This window comes from Culex pipiens, chromosome 2, assembly GCF_016801865.2.
Source record: "Culex pipiens pallens isolate TS chromosome 2, TS_CPP_V2, whole genome shotgun sequence".
In the NCBI taxonomy this organism is placed as follows: domain Eukaryota; kingdom Metazoa; phylum Arthropoda; class Insecta; order Diptera; family Culicidae; genus Culex; species Culex pipiens.
In genome coordinates, this window is record NC_068938.1 from 159,944,039 (window position 1) to 159,965,691 (window position 21,653).

The window sequence follows — 21,653 nt, forward strand, 5'->3', positions numbered from 1 at the left end:
ATATCTTTGTACTTTAGTTTCATTTGACACAATGTCACCCCTTCTAAGGGGTGAGATTGGGTTAATTCCACCATATTTTGGAATTTTTAGTAAACTATCAAAGAACAATTCTACTTTAATAGATTTTTGATATTATTTAAATTGTTTTTGTTACTGAGAAATTACGAGAGGTGTATCGTTTTTTTACCCATAGTCACCCCCACCGACGGTATGCAAAGTGTTATGGAATACATTGATTTTAAGCTACCAAATCAATAGTTAAAATACAGTCAATCGAGTGAATGGGGATTTTTTCGCAGTCAATTTTAATACTCATGAAAAGTTGTTGTTTTTTTAGAACAAAATGATTCATCCAGGTATTTTTTAATCAAATCAATATTTCTGCATGGCAAAAGAGTGTAAATGTATACATATTTTTCGACACAAAATCCGTCAAATACTAAATAAAAAATAAACTGTAAAATTAATATCTGTTCGAACGTATCCGTCCGTCAAATCCCATAATTTATTCGTCCTACCAGTTTTCCTTGTACGAACCGAAAACCTCACGTCGATAAGCTTCCCTCCGCTTTGTTTTCTGATTAACATTCCATAAACAATTTGTCAGCGACTGACTGACTTCCATAATTAATTAAATCATCACAGCATCCCGGCTAACGCTACTATGTGCCTCTTCTGTGTTCGGGGGTGCCAAAAAGCCCTGGAAGTGGACGACGTCGGACTTGGCACCCTGACAAGCGCGCCTTCGCCGATTTTGACTTTGATTGGTGATGGCCAACGGCCAAAAGCGCCTTCTTGGTAGGGCCTCCTCGTGTGTGTGATGAAAGCTCGCTTGGGTTGAAGCCTGGCTGGCCACCAAAAATGAAGGGAAGTTAATCTGCTAAAATAAGAGAATAAGAGATTAGACGTCAGCTTAATCAGCCCAAGATGGTCAAGATTCGATTGGAAATGTGTCAATTCGGGTGCGAGAAGCGGAGAGACGACGCGGACGAACGTTGGTTCAGTAGCTGGAAGTGTAGCGAGAAGTGGCAGTCGAAGATGAGTTTTTCCTGTTTGGAATATTTGGAGGTTCAACATTATCAGGTCTGATTCTTTTAGATACTTACTTTTTTCAATATTAAGAGGACATGACCAACCAAGAATTGAATTTTATGTTAGTCTGTGTGTGTGGAATAACACTCTAGATTTGTTTAATGCATTCAATTATTCACACGCAAATAAGTAGGCAAACTTCCCGTCGTTGGTTCTATTTACTCGGATATTACACCCAATTGACTGTGTTTGGCAATTATGAATTGCTTAAAAATTGTCACACCCCGTAAAATCTGTCCTTCCCCCTCCTCTCCACCCACTATCTAGGTTTGGACTATGAGAGCCCTCTGTGTACTTTAGACCGACGAGACGAGACGACGACGAAACGCATTCACACCACTCGGCTATGGAGCAATAATAAGATAAAACAGCAACACCATCTGCATAAATATTTAAATTCGCACGAGACGGCGCGGTGACGATTTCGTTTGTCTGTAGCCGTCAGTGTTGGGAAATATTCAAAGACTAGTTGTTTTCGAGTATAAATGAATGATTTACAAAAACAAAAACAAAAACAAAAACAAAAACAAAAACAAAAACAAAAACAAAAACAAAAACAAAAACAAAAACAAAAACAAAAACAAAAACAAAAACAAAAACAAAAACAAAAACAAAAACAAAAACAAAAACAAAAACAACAACCAACAACCAACAACCAACAACCAACAACCAACAACCAACAACCAACAACCAACAACCAACAACCAACAACCAACAACCAACAACCAACAACCAACAACCAACAACCAACAACCAACAACCAACAACCAACAACCAACAACCAACAACCAACAACCAACAACCAACAACCAACAACCAACAACCAACAACCAACAACCAACAACCAACAACCAACAACCAACAACCAACAACCAACAACCAACAACCAACAACCAACAACCAACAACCAACAACCAACAACCAACAACCAACAACCAACAACCAACAACCAACAACCAACAACCAACAACCAACAACCAACAACCAACAACCAACAACCAACAACCAACAACCAACAACCAACAACCAACAACCAACAACCAACAACCAACAACCAACAACCAACAACCAACAACCAACAACAACAAAAAATATATGCTTTTGTTTAAAAATATAGTTCTTATTTTCTATTATGACCTATATCTTTTTAATATAAAAAAATAAGCATATTTTTAAAAACTCTTTCTTATTTGCTTATGATTCAGTTTTTCAATGCAATGCCTTTGTTGTATACATTTTATCTTTATGATCGCTATAATTTTGGCTAATGTCATTTTAAACGTATAAAACATATTTTTATTCAATTATGTTTGCTTAATAATATTTTTTTAAATTACCGTCATGAGGGGTGACATTGGGTCTGGGGGGTGAGATTGGGTCATTAGGGTGGAATCGAAAATTGGTTTCTTCAGCAACACATTTTTTGGGTCCCTTTTTAGGTCCCAAACAACCTCTCAAAATTTGGGAGCGATTGGTTAAGCCCACGATTGGCGCAAAGCGAATGAAATTTATATGGAAATTACTATGGGGAAACACGCATTTTCACATTTTTGAAATTACAAAATTCATGTTTTATTATTTTATGAAACTAACACCGTAGAAGTATAGCCTTCAATGTCCTTAACAACTCTCTCGAAGACAGTATGGTGCTAACTTGCTTCTAACAAAAGTTACAGAGCGTTCAAGAGTATAATATATTTGAGGAATTGGGGTGCATTTTAACTAAATAATGTCTTCTGAACATTTCTTCATAAGACACATTCCGCCGTGACGTTGCAACGCTTTGACTTTTCTTTTTTCAGTATTTCGGCTGTAACTCAAAAAATACATTGAAAAGGTACATATGTTATTACAGATTCGGAAAGTACATTAAATTTCCTATAAGAAACAATGTTGAAACATTATTTTAAGCGAATATTCTATTTTTGAGAGGGGAATATGTAGCGTGACGTTGCAACGCGTGACTTTTTCTCAATCCTGACCCAATTCATGTTTCGCCATTAACTCTGCTCTGTTAAACGGCAAATTTGGAGTTCTTCTTCCATTTTTAGTGTAAAATTGGCCAACAAATCGAATGCAATCATTAGTTTTTCGAAAAAATCAAACCTCGATTTTTAAAGACCACTTACATTTCGTGACGTTGCAACGCTCTGTTTTTGAAAACAGGGTTTTTCGTTGCGTTGCAACGTCACGAAATTTTAGTTTCAAAATAAATCATAGTTTTTGTTAGTTTGAACAACTGTAGGTTAAGATTTTATTATAAGACATTAATAGACAGTACAAGGACATGTGAATTGATTGGCCCGCCCATGTTAGACTCCCCCCCCCTCCCCATATACCGCTTTCACAGTAGCAGTACGATTTACGAAGTTTTCCAAAGCGTTTTCAAAGTTTTTTTTTTGTATTATTCCATTATCACGAAGGACACCCCCCCACTCTCCCCTCCTCTATCCATGTAATGGGACGTCCATGCATTACGTAACGGCGTAATATCAAGGGGGAGGGAGGTTCGAGGATTTATACAAAAAAAATGTATCGGAAATGTATTACCAGGGGGTGGAGGGGGTCTAAAAATATAAATGTTTTGTTACGTAATGCAAGAACGCTCCCTTAATATTTTAATGGTTTTGGGCAATTTACAAAACACGTGGAAGTTTTAGAAGGGAGGTAAGGAGCTTCAAGTTTTCAGGAGGGCTGAAATTTATAAATAAAGTGCCCATATCGTTTGTTGATGGCCCCTAAGGGGTGATCTGCAAACAACGTAACTTATTTTGTTGACTTTTGTGCTTTTTAAATTAAATTTGAGGAAATAATAAAACTGTTTACCTGCGCAACATAACATTTTTAATTGCGAACAACTAAACGTTGCATACAACTTATTTAGGTAAGGGTTCGTCCAACAACAAAGTGACAAAAGTTTGTAAAAAAAAACAATCGAATCACGTGATTTTTATTGTTTAGTGAATTTCACTGTAATTTGGCCTACATAAGGGTGTGGGATAAAAAAAATCGTTGCGTTGTATTAGAATGAACCCTCACGTAAATCAGTTTATCATAAAGGGGCCATCCAGTAACCACGTGATTACTTTTTTGAAAGTTTTAGAATTTTTCCCCCTTGTGAACATCGGTCTATTTTGATTTGTTCAACAAGTTTCATAAAATACCTACTTTTTTCGAGTTGCATACAAACTTAAGTGACGGAATTTGTGAATGACCCATGTACAATTCTTCTGTAAATATGCTCGGAAACATTATATAAAAAATATATAATATTTAGTATCCTTTTATCTTCAACAACCAACTACGCATACACCTTTTTTGCCATGTGACCAATATGATTTAAAATTTCGTGACGTTGCAACGCAAACTTAAACCTGTTGTAACTTTGGATCTAGACAACCAATTTAGTCGCTCTAGGTTGCATTTGAAAGCTCTTTCCAAGTACAAAGAGCATCCGAAATATCAAAATGATTGAATGTTTAGTTTTCTGTTGGCATAAACAACTGTCCCTTTTTCGTGACGTTGCAACGCAATAAAATGGTAAACTTACACTAGTTTGAAAAAATACTTAACTTAAGATAAACTGCAAATCCATGACATTTCCGTTTAGTACATCTAAAAACCTACAAAATGCAATCAAAAGAATAATTTTTGGATTTTATTTCGCTGAAAACCAGGAGTTTTTAGAAAAATGTTTTAAAACGATGATTTTATCACGAATTGATGCATAACTTAACCAACTTGTACATAATGATATTCAAATGATCAATTAATGAAAACCATGATTTTTGAAGCTTCAAGTAGTCTAGAATCGAGGAAAAATATCCAAATAGCTCATACACGCTTTTCAAAATTTCATCCTAAGGTGTACATTGCCGGAGAATGTGTCATAACGATTTTACGTAAGGCTCATAAAAATATAAAAACAATCGTGTTTATTTTGTATTTCATGGTTCCTTCGGCAATGTTGGCAGAAAATGTGAATTTCACTGATTATTTCAATACACTACTTTTGAAAACTCTGTATCTTTTTTGTGACGCACTTTAGCACCATACTGGCTTCGGGAGAGTTGTTCAGGACATCCAGGGCTATACTTCTACGGTGTTAGTTTCATAAAATAATAAAACATGAATTTTGTTGATTCAAAAATGTGAAAATTCAAGTTTCCCCATAATAATTTCCATACAAATTTCATTTGCTTTGCGCCAATCGTGGGCTAAACCAAACGCTCCCAAATTTTGGGAGGTTGTTTGGGACCCTAAAAGGAACCCAAAAAATGTGTTGCTGATTTGATTTTTGTCATTTTATTTTTTTCCATATAACTAGATTCCACCCTATTGGGTCATACAATGCTGAAATTTGTATGACCCAATCTCACCCCCCAGACTCAATGTCACCCTTGATGACGGTACTTAAAATAGTTATGTTTTTTTTTGTTTTGTCTAACTTTTTCATAGTTTGCACAGATTTTAAATGTTGAAGGTGACCCATTCCCATCACTGGCCAGAACTTTTCCTCGCTTAAATGTTAATAATCTCAACATCATCCCTCGTCACCTCTTCTCTGCAGACAACCGGTGGTAAGAGACCGACAAAACTGCGTCAAAAGCTGCAAATAATACGTACCCTTACCCCTCCTGGCCACCAAGTCCCGAGAGTAGCCAGAAATATGCAAAAAAAGAGTGTGCGGTGGCCAGTTGTTTTCACTGGTCGCGTGTGCTAATGAACACATCACCAGTTTCGTCACGTTCCAGCTGCCGGGAATTGCGCGGAACACAGCCAGGTCTACGAGACACCCCCCTTTCCGGACAGTCACCGCTGAGATTTGCAAGGATTGTGCGTTTGTTGCCCGCGTGTTGTTGTTGTCTCAAAGCTTTGCAGCGTTGGCCAATATCGTCGGGGTGAGAACTGTAAATATTGTTGGCAAAGTGGCAATGAAGGCGTTCCTGTCGGCACCTAAAGTGCCTACTTGAGAGGGAAAAGGTTGAAATATGATTTTACGGAAGAAATTGGTTGGGATTAGTTGGGATTGAGGTGTTAGGTGAGGGTTGATGCAATCTGTCAGCGGTGTATGAGACTAGCAATGTTTTGTAATATCCAACCTATTGATTACAATCTTTTCTCAACGATTGAAAAAAAATATTTCATCACTGTAGCAAGTCATGTCAGCTCCAATAATCGACCGGAAGCGAAATTATGGGAAAGTATAACTTCCATCAGACTAAAATATGTTACTACACTCTAGAGTTTGAGGTGGTGTTAGCCCCCAAGTAGCTTCCAATGATTCATTAAAAATGGCATAACGTTCTATTGAAGAAGTCCAGAGTTATAATATTTTTTTACGGAAGTCGGGCATGTACGTGTGTCAAACGCGTTCTGACCTTGAATCCCTTAGTCAATTGTTGCACTTACATCAATTTTCAGGCTGTGTCAAGATAACACGACAAGATTGAAACTTCTTTCGTATGAAGAGTGACAACAATGCACAAAGTTTTTTTTTTGGGTTTTTATTGAATATCTCAGGATTGAAAGTGAATTTTGGGGACCTGTGAAGGTCAAAAGGTGAGGCATTGAGAGCGGCGTTCTTAACTCACAAAATGGCGTTCTAAACTTAATATGACCCAAAATGCACGTGCGACAAGATAGCACAACAAAGACGATTTGAGGAAATATCAGAGTCTAATTCCAGCAAAATTCCGGTCTTACTTCCTAGCCCTTTTGTAACCCTTAACTACTACTATTCAGATCTCCTATCGAAAACATGACAAGCCGCCAACTTGTCAAACGTTTGCAGCAAAACAAACCCGTTCAATTATGATGCCTTCGTCACCGTTGGTCCGTATGTTACGCAACACTCAATCTCGCAATATACATATTTCCAGCAAATGAAGCCTGCTCGACCGACAAACGAGCGCAGCCAACTGGAGCAACACAACTAGTTTTGCAACTTGGTACACGGCCTACTACCAGGAAACAACCCCACCCTGACTAGAGACCCTAAATAGGGAGACTGGTCTAAGCTTGCTAAATTGATCTGGCAACGTATGTTTTGAGCTTGGCAACACTGATAAGTTTTGCTGGGCGTAAAGGCAAATGCTCGTTTGGATACGTCAAACTCGCGTCTGTTTGGGTACGTCAAATTCACTTCGTCCAGTCTCCCTATTTAGGATCTCTAACCCTGACAGCCCGTTGAAAGCAACCTCGGAGTGCGGGCCGGGTCGGGCAAATGTGACTTTCCTCACTCACTCCAGGCCGTCAACACCGCCCACGTGGATGCGTGGAGCTTTAGCCACGTGCACCGTCAGTTCAGAACTCCAATCTAGTAGTTCGCCAGTAGGTAGGTTGAGGCAAAGTTTCTGGAAGATCCATGCGGGCTGCTTTGATTCGACGAAGAGCAGCTCAGCCTTTTATAATAAACTAATTACGAAACTGTACACCCCTGAGGGGGGAGGAGGGGCGGAGGTTAGTAGTGTCACGTGCTTAATTAACGTGAAATTTACCTACCACGTGGATGGAGGCCCGCCAGAAGGGAGCTTTTGCTGGCCTAATTAGTTTCCGAGCGAGAGAGAATGGGCCCAAGAAATCGGACAAGTTCCGCAAAAGGACCAAACTTGTCACCAAGTTGTTAACGGAGAGATTACATCATCAGTGCGGGAAAGGACTACGTTTATGTAGTGCAATAAATGGCTGTGTTACAAAACAAGGTAATACACTAGAAAATATTCCTACGGGTTATGACATGGTTACGGCTAAGAACTACACGGAAGTATAACTTTCCACTTGAACTACTTCACTATGCTCAACGAAACATCCAGTTCCAGTTCATAATGAAATGTTGCTATAAGCTAATTACAGCTAAACAATCCAAGCTCATCCCGATCCCAAAGCCAGCATCTTCGCATCCTGCAGCAGATTCATCTCTACACGACCAACGATAGAGCCCCAAAGTCCCACCGTGGCCAACACTATCTCGCACACGACGAACCTCTCAGAGCAAAAAGCGAAATTTATCCAAGGCCCAGTTCCGGAAATGACGCATCTCCAGCGGCAGCATCCCTCACTCCGGGGGGAGCACGAAACTTGACGGTGCCATAAATTATGTTTTTATGCATGGTTTGGTTCTTGTGGCACCATAACACAGGACGACTCCCAGGTAGCTAAAGTTTGCTTTTGAGTGCAACGGTGGAGGCTGGGAAATGTTTTTCCCTTCCAGCAGTGGAAAAACGCTCAACTTTCTCGGTGCAGCATGGCATGGTCGACCTCCTCAGAAACTGTCAGTAATTAGTAATTTGGTTTGCCACCGCAGACGTATGGTTTTTGGTGGTTGTTTTTGTTGTGGTTTAAAACACCATGGTTGGGGAATTTCCGGTAAGTGGGGATTAACCAGGGTCTGCTCTGGATTTGTTTTGCGTTTTTTTTTAAACAAATAAAAGCTATTTAAGCTAGGTTAAAAAAGTTGCACCAATGAGCTGACAAAACTAAATAAAGTCTTTAGAGAACCCCAGCAAACTCAAAACATGAATCTCAACCTTGATCTCAACAATTAACTTAACATTTAAATTTTATGGTAAGTACCATAACTCTAAAATAAATTTAAATAAGCATTAAAATGGTTATTTTAAAATAATTATGTGAAGGGAAGTTACTGAAAAAGTAGCTCAATTACAAAAATAAAACCTTGACACAAAATATACATTTAAAAAGGGATACAGATATACAGTACAGTACAGTACAGTATCAGTACTTTATTGATATTTATTTTGATTACAAAATTTCAAAAAAATCAGGAGACAAAATATTAAACTTTATCTGAAAAAAAAATGCACAGTCAACAAAATTAATGATTATCATAATTATTCGTATTTTTTGGCAGTTGCACAACTGTTATAATGTATACAGCATTTTGTGATACTTTTTGTTTTAATTGGCTTGTGAGTTGACAAAAACTTTGAATCTAATCTAATCTAAACCAAACGCAAAGTTGACAAATACTTTGAATCATATTTTCTCCTTTTTAGTTAAATTGTTAAATGACAACTTTTTGTCAACTCACAACAATTTTGTTTTGCAATTATTTGAGCTTCTGAAAAAAGTAGTTGTTGCGAATAAACGCAGAGTGACGCGCCCCTCGGACACTGCTGCTGAAGATCTTTGTGTATTGTTCAATTGTGTGTACTTATGGCTCTCGGTGCCCGTGCTACTGCTCAAAGTAGAATCAGAAATAAACAACAATTTGAAGCGAGCGGTAGTGCGGGCGCAGCTAATGGAATAACAATCCTGCCTCAGCTGCTTATAAACACCGAAGTTGTAAGTATTGTGATTTTGTGAAACTTTATGTAACTAATTAAGTGTAATAAATTGCAGTTTTCAACATGTCTGAATTAAGTCGTTTTATTTGGACTGTTCGAGGAACCGGTGCGCGTTCGCAACAGTAGTAGTTTATGCAACAAGTTGCAAAAAGAGGATTTTTTCAGCACGAGGTTCACCGAGTTGGATAAATGCTAAGAGTGCTGAAAAAATCAAGTTTTGCAACGAGTTCCATACAACATTTTTTGCAATTCCGAAAAACACCCATTGAGTGAAATTTTAAGTCAAATTTTCATGTATTTTGTCAATAAATCAACAAGTTCATCTTTAAGCACCCATTTCAGTGCTGAAAAGTAGAACTTTTCAGCATTTATTTTGAAAAGTGTTGCTATTCGATTCTGTTATTTTTGATACAGAAAAGTTGACTATTTCGTCGTTCAAGAATGACAGGAAAAGTAAGTAGTTTCACGACGGAATTGCAAACACATCTTTTTTACGTCCAGAAAATTTCAACAAAGCTTTCAAATCACTTTATCTTACAAAAATACCTTAAAAAATCCGTAATTAATTAAATATGGTGAAAATACAATTCATGAAAAAACTTTTGAGCAATCGAAAGTTTCACCAAATTTACATCAATATCCTTTAACCTTAACTTCAATTCAATGTTTCGAGGATATTTATAATAAGTCACCATATAAAAGTTGTCATTTTATATTTTCACTGTAAGTTTAGGCAAAATTCATTTTAAATCAGTTTTTGCTTTCAAAATGAGTTAGGCCATTGCAAATATTTTTCAAAGTTTATGTCCTTTCTTCAATATCGGTACAAAAAATAAGGGGGCACATTTTTTTTAAATGAAAATATAAGTCTATTTAACTCAAATTAATCTAAAATTCATTTTTCTGGGTCGTTTAAAAATATTTTTGGATTTTATAAAATTTAGATGTACGGCCTCACAAAAACTTTTTTTAATTAAAAAAATCCGCCGATACTTTGAAATTTTGGAAAATAATTATGGAAAAACAACTGGACAAGTGTATAATGCATTTTAAAACACTTTTTTTATTCAAATGATGTTACCTTGGCTCGTAATTTCAGTTTTTATACTTTTTTTTTAATTTGTGCAACGGACTTATTGATAGTTGATAAGTTTGAAAAAAGTTGTACAGTTGATTGTTAACGATTTACCATACATTGCATAGCATTTAATTAAGTATATCATATTAAATGTGGCACTTCTTGAAGAACTTTAGGAGACTAAAGAAGAATATTTTTTTGAATAAATCATTGATAATTTTTTTTTTTTGCGGCAGCAGCAGCACTACTGTAGTAAGGTATAATGAATTTTGTGATACTTTTTTGTTAAAAAAAATATGTAAATTTGGCTTGAAATAAAAAAAAAATTTAAATATATTTTCAACTAACTATTCAATTTGTTAAGTGGTTTGTGTTTCTGGGGACCCCAAACTTCATGCTTCTTCTCGAGTTGAGCCTGCGCAGAAATTTTGTTGGTCGGTGTAATCGGTCACAAACTTTGATGTGACAGAAACAATATTGAAATTGTTTTTTATATACTCTCTGTTAATCAACACATTATATTAAGATTAGATCCGTATTAACATTTAACATATTTTTTTTAAATAATGTTTTGATCTTCAACAACAAAATTTTCCAAATTAAGTAAACAAAAAACTAGGTTGTTGTTGTTGAATATTTAATCGAAAATCGAAATAGAAAAGAACCCTGTCTTTGTCATTTTTCTCCTAAAAAAAAATGTTAATTAGTATTTGTGTATAGTATTTGTGTACAGTGTCAATGATTATTTTTGGAGATGATAGGTAGGGTATTTCGTCACTTGAGAAAGACAGGAAATGTTAGTATTTTCAAAATAAAATTGCAGTTTTTGTACAATTACGTTGTAAAACTTATTATTTTTCTTGATATTCTTGAATGACTTTATGGCCTACTGTTCATAGCCAAAAATAACAGTAGTGACTTTTCAGCAACTATTTGAGTACTGAAAAGTTCATTTTTTCAACACTTGTATCGAAAAGTATTACTTTGAAGTTTAAAACTTACCATGACAGCAAATTACATTTAAGCGGGTAAACAAACGTTTCAATGATATAATCCAATTCAAAGGGTATTTTGTGGAACTGTAAAAAATATGTATTTTGCTCGTTACAAAATTAAATCTTTTCAGCACTCGTCGTACTTATCCTCCTTGATAAACATCGTTGAATGTACGACTCATACTGAAAAACTTTTAGTTTTGTAACATATTTCATTTTCTACTTAATATTGAGTGAAATAATGATTTGAAGCTCTGCAAAAAGGATTTTTTTGTTGAATTAAGCTTTTTACAATACATCTTACAATATTCTCAAATCGTTGTAACGGTCCATCTTTGTAAAGCCACTAGTATGGCTTCTTATTCTTTTCAATTTGTCAAGATTTAAAGTAAATGCAATACTTTATTTGCAAAAATGCTTTATAAACAACGTTGTGATTTATTTGTAGATATGACAGCTACTTTTATTAAAAGAAATCTAGAAAAAAGACGTTACTGTCAGAAAATATCCTATTGTTGTTCAATAAAATCTTAAAAATTACAAAAAATCAAAAATGTTAATGGAATTGTTGAATTCAGATGAATTTTGCTTCAGATAACATGTTTAACATGAAAATGCAACACATGAAGCCTAAAGCTTTTTCCTCTCTTTTCACTAGCAATAGAACAATAGAAAATGCTTCACCTCTACGAAAAGATTGCGAAAGCTCACAAAATTTAAAACTACACAATTTTTTCCCCTGCCATCCAGAGAGTTTTGGTTTTGCGATTGCCACTGGATGGTGTGTATGTAAACTTGCAGCTGAACCTGGTTGGTTGCCTGTAACGTTGTTGTTTACTCCACCAGAAAGCATCGTCCCTGACTCCTGGTGCTGCTCCCTGAGAACTGGAAAACCATAAACTAACCTTTTGATGTTTTTACGCCTTTTGCCGAGCGAGAGAGAGTAAGTAACATCTTGCCACTGCTGGTTGGTTGGTTTTTCGGTTTAGTCAGTTAGTCGGTTGGATGGCATCAACCCTTAAGGGCTGAAGCAACAGTCAATTCTTCCTCAATTGATTTATTTTTTAACCAAGATTTTAAGTTTTTCCTGACTTGCTGACAACCCATCTTGTCTCATTCAGCTTTGATGTTTTTTTTATACAATAAAAATTTTCTGAACTCACTGTAATACATATTTTGCCAAGGTTACCGCCACCGCAGAAGAGTGCTGCTGCGAGCTTTATGCCACTTTTTGATTGAAGCTCGTATTTATTTTTAGTACCGAGTGCAAACAAGTAAAAAATATTGCATTTTGCAGCAGCCCAGCTGGTTGCGGTCCAATTAAAATGTTCATTAAACCGAACTTAAATGGCGGCGCACTGTGGAATGGCTGGATTTTTGCCTGCAACTGCAGCTTTAGTTCGTCAGAGAAAGTTTTCAAACGAAAGGGAAAAGTTATCCATTTGACATTGGCTGTGGGAGTGTCGTTTTTTTTTTGTGTACGAAAATATGCTGCTTATCCGGCAGCAACGGAGCTGAGTCGATGCATAATCCGGTATTAACCCAAATCGTTTTCGGTGACCGTTTGTTGGAACTCGCAGATGTTTGGCTACCACTTTCGTCGGTAGTGACAAATTAAATTTTCATTGAAATTTTAATTTCTGTGGAACGTTATCTTTTGGTATGAAATTAGCTTGATAAATATGATTCCAACAAACCCGTTTCATAATATGTATTTCGACCACAACAGAACCATTTACGAAAACGACCAGCAATCAAGAGCAAAACACTTTTCGCTCCATCCAGTTCATGATTCATAATTTACGATATTGTTTTCTCGTATTTATATCGATTGCAATGATTTTTATCTCACATTATGATGGCATCCTGGCCTCTGGTCGTACAAGTATGTATTTTTCACCGATGGTGGTTATAACTTGGCACGTTCAACCGACCAGACGACAACGATTTCCACCTTGACCAGGGGCCACAATGTGCCATCATCATCATCGACATCGAGGACCGTCGTTCAATTGAACCGCTTGAACGTGTGTCAATGGGCTGAAATATGGCTTGTCTTATTGGTTTACCCTCCGTTGGCCAGGGTCCGACTCTGGGAAACGTTTCACACCTTGTGAACTGGAACAGGGTTTTCGGAAGCAAAAAGCAAAAAGCAAAAAGCAAAAAGCAAAAAGCAAAAAGCAAAAAGCAAAAAGCAAAAAGCAAAAAGCAAAAAGCAAAAAGCAAAAAGCAAAAAGCAAAAAGCAAAAAGCAAAAAGCAAAAAGCAAAAAGCAAAAAGCAAAAAGCAAAAAGCAAAAAGCAAAAAGCAAAAAGCAAAAAGCAAAAAGCAAAAAGCAAAAAGCAAAAAGCAAAAAGCAAAAAGCAAAAAGCAAAAAAGTACAAAATCATGTAATCATGTAAATTTATCAAGAAAAAAATAATTAGCAAATAATGGACAAGATTACAAAAACAGAGAAATCCGAACGATCCGGTACAAAAATCCCTCCCAAGTCTTGATTCCTGAACTGTTCCGTTCTGTTCGCACCGGCCGGCGTGTAGCTCGTTATCCCAGAGGTCACACAAAATATGCCATGGTGGTGCCACCAGAGGAACCATCAGTACACCTTCAAACCTGACCAGACCGGGCCCCGTTGATGGTCACTGCCAAGGCGAGATAATGAATTGTGGGTCCATAAAAATGTCGCCTACACGTGTAACGCGTTGGCTTGTTACACAGGGCCCGGACACGAGCTGGACAAAACCCCAGAATGTGGTCCCATCGAAGTGGTGGTGCGGTGGGGGATGGTTTTCGGAAGGGTGAAATATTTTTATGACATCTTGTTAAAGATGGTTTCATGATTAGGTGTACGCCTGTGTGTGTGCGACGATAAACGGCACTGCAAATGCCATCATTTATCGTGGAACACACAATTTGCTACAAAGAAGTGGGTACAACTTTATAGCGGAGATGGTCACGGACTTAACGTGTTCCCGAGATTGAGGAACGGGAAACATCTGTTACGGATCCAAAGTGTCTGGTCTGCGGCTGTCGATGTGCCAAAATGTACTCTCCTTAGCGTCAATTTGTTATCCTTGCATTCTCCGCTGGATTCTTGGAGGATTTTAAGCTCTAGTCTTTTACTTACCCATTAGTGGCGATGTAACGAGAGTACAGTGTGATCTGGAATTTATGGTTTCAATATTATGGAACCATATTGCTCTATTATTTGTTTGCAATCAATGTAAATTCAAATTTCAAACGACGTTTTGACTCAAAAAACTATGAGCTTTAATGGATACGGCACCCACAGATTACTGTACTTCCTCGAAACATGAAATCGAACTTTTACTTGACGTCCTGCAACATTCCTAAAGCAATTTACGAAATTGACCGTCTCAGTCTTTCCACTTTCCTTTTAGCTGAATTAAAATCCTCTTTGCCACTAGAGAGACGATTTCACTAGTAGAAAAAAAAATCTGTGCCACTTTGCTTTCTACCCTTTTCCTCGCTCCTAAAACTCTCAAACTGATGCAGCAAAGTTAGGGGGAAAACTACATGATGTTTCCTTGGCGAGAACTTTTCCATGCAGTTTTAGGACTCTTAGCCATCGGATGTGGTGTGGTGCAAATTATTTACATTGAATTTTCCGAACTGGTGCACTGGTCCTTCGAAGGGGGAAGAGAATTCCTTCCTCTCGAGAGTCATGTTGGCATTCCTCGAGTGTAACTTTTGAAAGCTCTGCAACTGATTCGGGCGTCGGGTTTCCACCAACTCGAAGTTAAAACAGGAAAATGTGTTGAGCAAAAGATTTTTCCTTCAGTTTTTTCGTTGTTTTAGTCAAAATTCCTTGCCTTTCTTTCTTGCTTATACTATACTGCGAGAAAACACGTCGTTGAACTTACGTGATGTAATGAAATCTTCATGCCACCTCAAACTTTGGTCGTCTAGAGGTGAATTTTAACCGGTTACTTTTGTAGAAATTCCCGGAACAGAAAAATAGGAAGATCATGTAAAATTGACTTCAAAAAAAGAAACAGAATTCATTTTTGCGTAATTTATTCATCATTGATCAGCCATTGAAAGGTAACAAAATTTTATGTTAATCAGTCAAAAACAAATGTTTAGAGTCCTCCTTTTCAAACATTCGAATGATTTTCAAGAAGGCTGAGTTCATTTATGTCTTTCTCACTGAGGAGAGGCTATAACATCACTTGGAAAATGAACTTTTTAATTAGACTAAAAAAAAAGACCTACATTCATTTATACTTATCGAGTCAGAATCAAATTCTGAACAAATGTCTGTACGTCTGTGGGAATGTTGATCAAAATTATGCACTAGATTATCTCGGCTTTGGCTGAACGAATTTTGTCTTGATGTGGTCCATTCGGTTCACTTTCATGTTCTACAGCTTGATATTGAAAATTGTACAGTTTCATTTAGTTAAAGTTATGATGAAAAACAATTTAGACGACTTTTGTAAAGGGTTATTTTTCAACATAACCTCAAATGCTGTCCAGAGGGTTGCCATTTTCTTCAAAGGCGGTGTCTGTATATTCTTGACAAAAAGTCTGTAGGTAGTTTGATAAACCATGTGTTTTTGTAAGTTATTATTTAATGGATTATTATAGAATGAAAAAAAAAACACCACTAAACAGTACACTCAAAATAGTGAGTTCGCGTAATCGTGAACAGAGTTTATGCCAACGGGAACCAGGAAGAAAACTGTTCACTTTCATGGTGCAATGCACTATAAAATTTGAACAGTTTTCTTCCTGGTTCCCGTTGGCATGAACTCTGTTCACGTTTACGCGAACTCATTTTTTTGAGTGTAGGTAAAAAAACGACTTTGGGGATACCCTCTGATTCGATTCCTCAGGCAAAATAAGTATCTGTGCTTATTTGGAAAAACATCATTTCAGAATTTAGGCAGCAGGTGGCGCAGGTCTCGCTTAAAATGACTTGGACCATACTTCCTATGTATCCCTTATATACTTTCAAGTATATAAGCTAATAACTCATCAGGATCAACTCGGATCTTTTTGCAACCTTTGACAAAGTAAAAGTAAATTGAATTTCCTACATTAATCTCACAGTTGGAAAAAATTGGGAAAGACCTGCGCCACTTGCTGCCAAAATTCTGAAGCGATGTTTCCCCCCATATATTTTCGCGATTTTCCTCATACATATAGACTTCATCGATTTTTGCCTATAGAAACGAGCCAGGGATTTTCCAAAATTTTCGATTTTTCTTGTCACCCTACTAAACAGCTATTTCTTTAAAAGAATTATGGTCGTGGGACACATATATCATACAAATTATGTAATGATTAAGCCAAGTGTCTTTAAACCTTATACTTGCAAAATCAAGAATCAAATTTAAACGGAATGGCTTTCAATCATACTGAATTTGGATGAAAAGTGGTCAAATAACTGTCAAAATATAATTTGTTACCATCATCAGGGGTGACATTGGTACTTATGGGGTAAGATTGGGTCATACAAAAAGGCTGAAATTTGTATGACCCATTCTCACTCCCCAGACCCTATGTCACCCCTGATGACGGTACTCAATAAAAATAAGTTCGAATCAGAAAATGGACTTAACTATGGAATTATATTTTTTTTTTAATTTTTAAGGATGATTGGCTTATTTGGATTTGTAAACAAGCTGCTCTTATAAAATTTTAACATTCACTGACATGTGTTCTTGAATTAAACACTAGAATAATATGAAATTAGTTTCTTATTTTAAAGTTTTGAGCAATATTGAAATGGAATTCAAAAGAATATTCAAATTTCAACATTATGCTTCTATGATTTTTTTCTGATATCGCATTTTTTTTAAATTGTATTCAAAGTTGATAAGGCCAATGCAATATGTAATTAAAATTTTAAGGCGATGATTGCTGGAATACACTTTAGAAGGTTAATTTATGCATTACTAAATAACAAAAAAAAATCAAGAGGCTCAGAGCCTAAAGTCAAAAACTTGTAATAAAATTTGTACTAGACTGAACCTATTTAAGCAATTATTTAAAAGTGTTTTTTTTAACGAAACTTCAAAAAGAAATTTCAAAAATATCCATTATATGAAAATGAATCAATGTACTAACTGGAAAACTGATACAAAATGTCCCATTGGAATTCATAATATTTTTTTAAAGCACAATTGAATAAAAAAAACATTTCAGAATGCAAGTTGTATGTGGCCTATCCTAGTACAGTCGTGCCTCGGTTTAGCACCGCATATGGGGGATGCAAAACCGAGGCGTGCATAACCGAGGTACAGAGCTTATGGGATTTTGGCTATATGGGAGACATTGGCTTTAATCGTACGAAAAATCATGCAAACATCAAAAAATTATAGTGTTTTGGAATCGGGATGATGTCAGCTATCCATTAAAATTATTATTTCATGAAAGTTTTCACAAAAATACGTATTTTTTCTGTATTTCGAAAATGCATATTTTTTCTCTAAAGAAACCAAAAATATATTGTTATTGCAATATGGGTATCAAATGATCAAAATTTTTTCATACATTTTGGATGTGATAATAACATTTTTAGAAAATACTAAAAAATTTCACAAAACTATGTTTTTTTCGAAAAAAATACTCAAAATTTCAATTTTTACAATATGGGTATCAAACGATTGGGATTTTTTCATACATTTCGAATGTAATAATTTTATTTTTGAAAATACTCCAAATTTTCTCAAAATTACGTATTTTCGAAAAAAATACTCAAAATTTCAATTTTTACAATATGGGTATCAAACGATCGGGATTTTTTCATACATTTCGAATGTAATAACAACATTTTTTGAAAATACTCAAAATTTTCACAAAACTACGTATTTTCGAAAAAAATACTCAAAATTTCAATTTTTACAATATGGGTATCAAACGATCGGGTTTTTTCCATACATTTCGAATGTTATTAAAAAAAAATTTGAAAATACTCAAAATTTTCACAAAACTACGTATTTTCGAAAAAAATATTTAAAATTTCAATTTTTACAATATGGGTATCAAACGATAATAATATAATAATATAACGGGACCATCCATAAACCACGTGGACACTTTCGGGGGGGGGGGGGGGGGTAAGCGATTGTCCACGCTTCATACAAAAAATATTTTTTTTTGTATGGGCAATTGTCCACGAAGGGTGGGGGAGGGGTGGGTTGAGATTCCCAAAAAAGTGTCCACGTGGTTTATGGATAGTCCCAACAATAACCGCAATAATTGATTTTTTTTGAAAATACGAAATTTTATGAAAATTTTGAGAATTTTCAAAAAAAAATTGATTACATTCGAAATATATTAAAAAATCGTGACAGTTTTGTGAAAATTTTGAGTATTTTCTAAAAATGTTGTTATTACATTCGAAATGTATGAAAAAATCCCGATCGTTTAATACCCATATTGTAAAAATTTAAATTTTGAGTATTTTTTCGTAAAAACGTAGTTTTGTGAAAATTTGGAGTATTTTCTTAAAAATGTTATTATTACATCCAAAATGTATGAAAAAAACCTGATCATTTGATACCCATATTGCAATAACAATATATTTTTGGATTTTTTTGTGAAAGAAAAATGCATTTTCGAAATACAGGAAAAATACGTATTTTTGTGAAAATTTTCATGAAATAATAATTTTAATGGAAAACTGACAGCATCCCGATTCCAAAACACTAAAATTTTTTAATGTTTGCATGATTATTCATAGAATTATAGCCAATGTCTCCCATATAGCCAAAATCCCATAAGCTCTGTGCTTCAGTTAAGCACTGGGCCGTGCTTAACCGAGGCAGCTGAACGGTGCAAAACTGGGGCAGTGCAAAACCGAGGCGTGCAAAACCGAGGCATGGCTGTACATGTTTCAAAAGTATTATTCTAAACACTTAAACAGATTCACTTCACTTTATGGTAAAAAAATGATTTTGAAATTTTTTTGAAATGTGTTTAAACGGATTGAAAAATGGTTACGTTTATTGTACTTTTATAATATATTTTTTCTTCATTTTTATTTACATTTTTCAAAAGTTGGAAAAAGCATGAAAATAGATTGATAAATTGTCAATTGTTATGTCTGTGAATAAAGTTGCATGTAATTTTGATTTGAATAAAATTTTATTCTTTTATTAGTTAGTTAGTAGCTTTAAACTTTAATATTAATTTTAGTTTGATAATTTTTCCACAAAGTTTGATGCAGATTTGATCAAAAAATATTAACTGTTTTCATTACAGTTGAACTATTTTACATTCTCTTGAAAATTATTTTCCTGCATTTTTTCGATGAAATTGTTTGAAAAGTTTCCCTGAGAATGAAAAATGAAAACCCAAATTTTCACTGAAAACTGAAGATTTTTTTTTCTATAAATTCCTTCCAATGCTCTGTGGTAAGCTGTTTAAATTCCCAATCATTATGGTTAAAACTCACGCTACCAAAAACAGAAACATACACCAAAAAGTACTACAACTAAATCAACTCTACCTGATCAAGCAAAACATTGTTGGACTGCTGATACCATCAAAACAAGCAGGAAACTAAATTTTCATCAAATTCGCACAAGCTACTTCTTTTTGGTACCAACTAAAATCACCATATTCGCGATAACTGTGAAACTATTTTGTATCTTGGAAATCAAAAGTCGTACGAGATCGATCCATGACGTATTCCAGAGTTTTTTTTTCAAGGTGTTATGGATTTTTCTGTTTATTGGATCAAATTAAAGTCTAGAATTGTAAATTGTTACGTCTTACATGCTTCAGTGCTGTTTATGGTTTATGAACACTCACAAGTAATATCGTACCGAAATTTAAATACCTGTGTCGCTCTACATTTTGAGGGTTTCGACTTTTTCGTTGGTTTCGTTGTAACTTCTTCATCATCTTTTACAAAAGCTGTCATCAATTTTCTCTTCACTGCTTGAGCGAATGGCGCTCTGGGTAGCGTCCTAAAGTAAAAGTCTCCTCCTGCCCGGCTATTGAACACCCCTAGCCTGTTTGACACATTAGAGTCACACGATCCAAGAAGGAAACGGGCGTAGTTGTTGCACCGGTTGCCTTCGAAGGATAGCGATGCATTTAGCGACAGCCGAAACAGTGTTGTAGAGTGCATGTGGCTGCAAAACAGTTGAAGTGCAAACTCGGCATCACTTCCAACCGGAATCACACAGTTTGGTTGTGGATTGTTTCCTCCGTTGGGGTAGAAATTGTCGTGACCATCACCGAACAGTACTCCGCCTTCACCTCGCGAAGTTATGACCATCTGGACGTAATGCGCGTCCGTACTGTCCAGCCGGAACTGTAATCCCCGATCAACGGGCACGGTGAAGTACGCTCTGGCAGGATCGAGCCCGTAGATTTGGCCAATTTCCCCGTCAAAGTTGAACCCGATCTGGCCGCAGATGTGTGCCCCTAAACTGTGGCCAATCAGTGTCACGTCTTTAAGGGCAACTCCTCGGCCAACCAGAAACCTGATGAACTTGGACACGTGACCTGAGACCAGCAGCGTATTGTCTTTCGCAGCCTGCTCGTACTGATAAGCCGCTAGCCTTTCCCACTGAACGACGACCACGTTGGTGTCCATTTCGCTGATGACACTCTGCGCCATTTCCTGAACCCACAGCTTTTTGGCGTCATCCGTCCAACCGTGGATCACGAACGTTACGGGTTTCGACAGGTTTAACTTGGAGTCAATTCCCGGATCTTTCCATCTTGTTTCCTGCAGCGTCGTTGAATCGCTGCGAATAGAATCCTTTTAAAACAATTTCTTCGTTCGACTAATCAATACCAACCTATGACCACAGAAGAACAGCACCAACGTTTCGACGGGAGCTATAATTTTGCGAATCGCATTAAACTTGAAGTTGTTGAACCAAAGCAAAGCCATCGTATCCATCAGTTGGCCAATGTTGTTGTCAGCTTCTTTGCTGAACAGTTCCTTCAGTCCACCATTTGCACTGCTGATTATGGCTAACGTTCCTAGCAAGATCGCGGGAAGGTACATTTGAAACTGGTCACTGGTTGAAATTTAACGCACAAAACGCGGTACAGTTGACCACACATCCAACGGTAGACCGTTCGGCCACGTGCCTCATCTGGCTTCTTTTATAGTTTGGAAAGGTGCGTAAGAAAGTGCGTTACGTTCTGTTGATAAGCTGAAGCAAATAATCCGCCAGAACGTGAT

At 36.2% G+C, this 21,653-nt stretch overlaps 1 protein-coding gene across 1 annotated transcript; it reads right to left on the reverse strand.

Moving 5' to 3' along the window:
* Positions 1-953: 953 nt before the first annotated feature.
* Positions 954-21,473, reverse strand: LOC120420256 (lipase member H-like). Its single transcript, XM_039583252.1, has 3 exons — positions 21,262-21,473; positions 20,388-21,207; positions 954-1,049 (listed from the first exon to the last, which is right to left on the reverse strand). The coding sequence occupies exons 1-3, from the start codon at positions 21,471-21,473 to the stop codon at positions 954-956; spliced, it is 1,128 nt and encodes a 375-aa protein (XP_039439186.1).
* Between the last annotated feature and the right edge of the window lie 180 nt (positions 21,474-21,653).

Excerpts from the sequence above, each read along its gene's own strand:
- LOC120420256 (XM_039583252.1), bottom strand. The coding sequence starts at position 21,473 with ATGTACCTTCCCGCGATCTTGCTAGGAACGTTAGCCATAATCAGCAGT. Across the intron at positions 21,208-21,261 it reads CTGTTCTTCTGTGGTCATAG|CGATTCAACGACGCTGCAGG; the intron begins GTTGGTATTGAT and ends TTCTATTCGCAG. Across the intron at positions 1,050-20,387 it reads GAGCGCCATTCGCTCAAGCA|GAAAAACTCATCTTCGACTG; the intron begins GTGAAGAGAAAA and ends TATTCCAAACAG.